Source organism: Chrysochloris asiatica, unplaced genomic scaffold, assembly GCF_000296735.1.
Source record: "Chrysochloris asiatica unplaced genomic scaffold, ChrAsi1.0 scaffold00181, whole genome shotgun sequence".
NCBI lineage: Eukaryota > Metazoa > Chordata > Mammalia > Afrosoricida > Chrysochloridae > Chrysochloris > Chrysochloris asiatica.
In genome coordinates this window covers 1,915,539-1,921,320 of record NW_006408699.1, presented here as the reverse complement: position 1 = coordinate 1,921,320, position 5,782 = coordinate 1,915,539, and the positions used below count along the sequence as shown (strand labels likewise).

Below are 5,782 nucleotides of genomic sequence, written 5' to 3'. Positions count from 1 at the left end.
TATATATATATATATATACACATACACGTAATTTTCCCATTATGGGATATTCAAAAGAAATAGCTTTGGAAGGGGAAGGTGATACAATATTGCAGTATAATACATTTACTTTTAACATATTCATGACCTTGAATCTTCCCCAACATCACTTCCATGTAGTCACCATATCCTACTCATCAAAGGAAATAAAGGTTTTCCATCACTGCAAAATATTTCACTATTTCATTATTGCACTGATATAGCTAAACTAACTTTATTCATCTCATAAATATGTTTAAGATTAGATACAAAGCTGTCCTTCTTTTAATAGTATGTCTTTGTATTACCAGTCTACATTACTATACTCAGTAGTTCTATGTATCAAATTTATCTCCCCTAATTCCTGGACAAACATTGTTTGATACAATGTTCATTTGTCTACAACTAAGCTAGAGTTAAGGAAGTCAACAAAATGTTAACACATGCAAACATTCAATTGAGAAAAACTGGTCTGCTCTAGTACACTACGTTATTAATATAAACCTAAATTATTATCACTTTTTTTTCACCAGATTGTAAAGCTAAGTGTAGATATGTTGCTTGGCATGCATTTGTCCAAAGATGGATTTAAAACAAAATTAAGTAGAAAACAATAATGCTGTATATACAAATATTAAAAAAACAAGTTTTCAATATGATGTATGTCACACATTTTGATATGTGAATAAGGATTACAAATATAACAACCTGGTTTTAGCTAGTACAGAATACTAGCTAACTAATCGGAAACCCTATCAGGGTCGCTATGAGTTGGAATGGCCTTGAAGGTAATTAACAAGAACAACAATTATGCAGAGATAAATGTTTGTTTGTTTTTTTCCTTTCTTCAAAAGAAATAGGCTTAAGTATTTCAACTCACATAAATATTTGCATATATGCATTAGCAGTAGTACATATTATAGTTGGTAAGTGCCACAGAGTCAGTTCCAACTCATAGAGACACTGTATTTCCGAGGAGTGGCTGGTAGGTTTGAACCACCAACATTGTGGTTAGCAGTCCAGTGTTTATTCTACAGTACTACATCAGGTCTTTAGTGTACATTATAGGGTCTTTGAAATAAATAGACCATGATTCTAAGGCAGTTTTTATAATAGCGAATCAATACAGCATATGATTGAAAATGTGTGCATTCATATCAAACTTATTCTATGAAACTGAAAACTGATACCAAATATTAATTTTTCATATCAAAGCTTAAGTCACTTAAAAATACAGAAAGTATTTTAGAACAATAGCTGCATATGTTTTACTAAGCTATCAAGATGCATCTCAGAACGAATGTGTCAGGTGATAAAGACAGCCTACAGTTACAAGACTGTTCTGACCAAGAAATAAACAGACCCAACAGCGTGGAAAATCAAGTTACTTGAAATTTGCTATTCTACACTAAGGTATTATAAAATTTTCACAATCTTCATCATTTCCACCTGTGCTCTGCTTTTCACAGTACTCTCAAATGTAGTTTATGCAAGAGGGCTTTAAAGAGTTTTGGGAAAAATTCCATTAGCTTTCCATTCCATTTTCCACGAACTTTTGGAAATCCCCTTCATATTTAAACAGACGCATTGCTTTTGATAGTGATTTTCTCTCTTTGCAAGTATAGAGCACACCAAAACAGTCACATGCTCTAATTCAGCTCCTAAATATTTTTTTTGCTGTTAATAAAACGTAGAAAAAAAAACAAATGTTTTTACAGAAGACTACCAAAACAGACTTGACTGTGTCATTAACAAAAGAGGAATGACTTGACATAGTAACTTCTTAAAATATAGCAACAACACTCATTTTCAAGTCCCAGTTTAGTCGCTATCATCTATTCTTTCTGACTAAACAGCCATTTATTTATTCCTTCTTGATCCTAGACTATCACACCCATCTCTTGATCACAAGTTGAAGTTAATTGTCACTTTTCAAATATCTATGCCATTGTACAGTTTTCAATCTACTTTAGACACAGAAGTTTCAAAACAACTTTGACTTGCAAACAGAATCACTGTACTTTAAACAGAATGATGTTTTGTATCCTGTAAGTCTGGAAGGTTAAAAACAGACACAAGAAGCAAGCAAGGATCATCTCTGTAGACAATAAATTGTGAGTTTATTAACTAACTCTTTAGGTAGATTAGGCAACACTTGTTTTCAAACTAACAAGCAATCAAACAGTCTGTATTTTTTTAATGACTCACACTACCACCATGTTACCAATAGACATGTAAAGGGAGTGGGGGGAGGAGAGTTATGCATTCCAAACTGTGCTTGCCTAAGATCTACATTTAGTCACTTTACATTTTTAGGAGATGTCCCTCTCTGAGATCCAATCAAGATACTTTTACAATAGGGAATTTAGATTTAATTACCAAACTTTAATACCATGTTAAATAGGTCAGGCAAGTATGTGTACCTTTCTCCTGAAACAAAGAAATAACAGAGCAACAGGATTTCAGATTTCATAGTAGAAAAAGCAAGATATGTTTTGAGAATGTCATTTACTGTAATGCAAATCAATATTAAATGCTTTATGCAGGAAGCACACTTTCAGAAAATGGGTCCTAAAGCTTTCTGGGATCCGACCCTAATTACTAGAGCAGGCTCTTGCCGTTTCTCTCTCTCTTCAATTATTTATGGGGGAAAAAAGTCAAGTGGCATTGCATTAGCTATATTAAATGTTACATATGTACTTGGTTTCTAACTTATTAATGATACATAAAAATCACTAAGGTAAATGTGCCTGTAGAAAGGTGTCTTTTTTTTTCCTATCCTTTTTTCCATCTGAGTGTATGTACGTATCATTCATATAGATAAGTGTTGAATAGACACCGAATGTTACATACTTAAAGATCTACATTAAACATACATGACAGCTAAAAGGTAGTGCATTGATTATGTTACAAAATTTCTTTTAGCAACTAATAATTGCAATGTAGCTCACAAAAAAATAGTATCTCTAAATTTCCTAAAATCAAATGTATGAGAACCACACAAGTATGAATAATAAGTATCCATCCTGCTACCATCTTGCAGATTTCTGGTCACCCACATTAAAATGGAAATGGGAGCAATGTGAAAAATAAGAGCCTACAAGCTAGAAACTGTCTGGCCTAGATGCTGAGAAGTGTCCTTTTCAACGAGTAATACAGAACCATCTTGTAGGTACATGACAACATGGACCACACACATAATAAGAAAAGGCAGCTTATCAAGGTTGAATCAGAGATTCTTTGTACCAGGCCAAAAGTGTCTTCTGCCAGCAAGGAGACCATGATTATAACTTCCCTTAGAAACTTCAAACACTCAATCTATACGTGATTCTTTTGTGATCTAGAAGGATCAGGAAACCAGATTTGAGGAAGGTGCCAACTGCTGCTGAAGGCTGCTGGGGCCTCTATCTATCACTCTCTCACATTGTGGAAGAAATTTTCAAAGCAATGAAACCTTTATTTAAGGAACGTGTGTGTGTGTGTGTGTGTGTGTGTGTGTGTGTGTGTGTGTCACATTTTTACTGTAAAAATAGGATGGCCCAGAGTCCCTAGAAAGTAGCATTTTGTAAAGCTACGTGCCATCAGCTATACTGCCCAAACGTGTGCCCAGGCCACTTTTTTGATAAAGAACCACTGGAACTCCATAAACTGCAAAAATTTGAGATAGTTGGGTTTGGCGGGTTTTGTTTTAACTAAATATAAAGTCACTTCTTCCTCTGCACTGAAATCTGTCCAGTGTCCTTCCTCATCAAAGAGCTCCAGAGGTGACATCAATGAATACAAAGCGAACTTTGGCCACTTTTCTGCCCAAAACACCAGCGTAAAAGTAGAAATCAGTAACCAGGTGAAGTGCCACACCGCACAAAGATCAGAGGCGAGAGGCGGGCGCACAGGGCCAGAGGCGGGGAGGAAAATGTCCCGTCCCCACCCCCTCTCCAAGCCCCAGTCATCGCGCGCGCGGGAGGCTGAGGGGCGTCCCTGCGGGGGGGGGGGCAGATTCTGCACTGCTCTAAGGGAAGCGAAGAGTTACTGTTTGCAGGAGGCCCTGGATAAGGGGTCGAAACACCGCGCCTCTAGCAGGTCCTGCAGCGGGCCCCAAGCGTTCGCAGCCGACCAGCCAAGGCTCAGCGAAAGGCACAACTCTGCTTCGCGACCCTCCCCGCCGCCTGGGCCAGAAAGGGGCTGGCGGCTCTTTCCTGTCTAGTCTCTTCCCCTGCGGCTTTCTGTAACCCGATCCCCGCACTCGGCTCCCCTGAAAGCCACCGCACCGCGCGCAGCCGGGCTCAACCCAGGCCAGAGCTATAGTTAGTAATCGTCCACCAACTCCGCCGGGGGCAGCCGGGGCGCAGCGCGCTGGGCGCCGGGCAGCGGCTCAGGGGCTCGCCGAGCGACCCTCCAGGGCTCGACCCCGCGCGCGCCCCCGGCGCTCTTCTCCTCCGGTACCCCCACCCCAACGCCCTTTTACCTTGGCTTGAAGATACTGGGGGTAGTAGTAGGTGGCGTACTGAGGGTACATCTGCTGTTTCCACACTTTGCCCATGAAGCTGGAAGGGAGCCTGCCTTGCAGGGTCGCGGACACTTTGGGGTTTCCAAGTCTCGATCTCTCCTGCCTCTCCCTTTCCGGCGCCGGCGGCGGCGGCGGCGGCTGCTGCTGCTGCCGCTGCTCCACCTCCCCACCCAGACCAGATGTCCTCCTCCTCCTTCTTCTTCTCCTCCCAGGCAGAGAAAGACACTGCAGAGCGCAGAGGGCACCCCGGACAGGGCGCTCCCAAGGAGTTTCCTCCCGGAGCCCGAGTGCTCCGGGCTGCCAACGGTTGGCGCGCTGGTCGCGCTCCGCTCCGGCGAGCAGGCTGAGCGGGGCTGGGAGGTGATCAACACAAGTGGAAAGTGCTGCTGCTACTGCGGCGGCGGCGGCGGCGGCGGTAGCTTTCGGTGCCAGGCGGCATCTGGGGTGGGTGCGCCCGAAGGGAAGAGGGGAGAGGGGCTGGCGAGCCGAGGCCGTGGGGGAAGGGCGGGGGCGGGGCTTAGGCGCCGCGGAGCCCGGGACCGGCTGGAGGTGAGGGCTGAGTTTTAACCACTCCTCACCTCCCGAGCTCGCAGTTGGACGCGCGGAAGCCCAAGTAGCCCTGATCGCTTTGTGTACGGGGTGAGGTGGGGTGGGAGGAGTGAATTCTGGGGTACCCAGCTTAAGAACTGCAGAGGGGACACCTTTCATGAGTTTTTAATCTTCGTAAAGGGGGAGGGGATGCAAGGGCAATGAGAGGGGGGAAAATCCGATTAATCTTTCACTTTCCCCCGCCCAAGGACTATCCACACACATATACAAGAAAGGAATATGATTTAGTGTCCAAGCACAAAGCTGGAGTGAGGACACCTGGGTTCTGTGCTTATTCCCCCACCCCCCACCCCCCAGGCCGCAACACTGATTTTTCTAGGTGACCTTGGGAGGGTTAGTGTCCTTCGGTTTGGTTTCCCAGATGTAAGAGGTGAAATCATACTCCCTACACAAGGGGACGCAAAGCTCGCGCGTGTTCTCTCTCTCTCTGACACACACACACACCCCTCACACAAATAGACGGATATTTCTAAAGGAGAAATGCCGCAAAGAGGCAGAATGTTATTATTAGAGGACACAATATAGACATCAGCTTTTCTCTGCTTCTTACTAATGCTGCCAGACAGTCTGTCAACTCCCACTCAGGAGAAGGAAACTCCCTGAGTTTGGAATATTTTAAGGCCATTTTGAAAGTCACACTGGCATATT

General features: G+C 43.3%; 1 protein-coding gene across 2 annotated transcripts in view; it reads right to left on the bottom strand.

The window, feature by feature from the left end:
• The window catches only part of RBMS1 (RNA binding motif, single stranded interacting protein 1), a 267,850-nt gene extending 263,152 nt beyond the window's left edge, over nucleotides 1–4,698 (bottom strand). The window contains exon 1 of one of the 2 annotated variants that reach the window (XM_006872021.1): nucleotides 4,484–4,698. In XM_006872021.1, coding sequence (XP_006872083.1) covers nucleotides 4,484–4,558 — 75 coding nt within the window. In that variant the 5' untranslated portion in view covers nucleotides 4,559–4,698. The remainder of the gene's footprint in view (nucleotides 1–4,483) is intronic. The other variant, XM_006872022.1, reaches the window with a different exon arrangement.
• Between the last annotated feature and the right edge of the window lie 1,084 nt (nucleotides 4,699–5,782).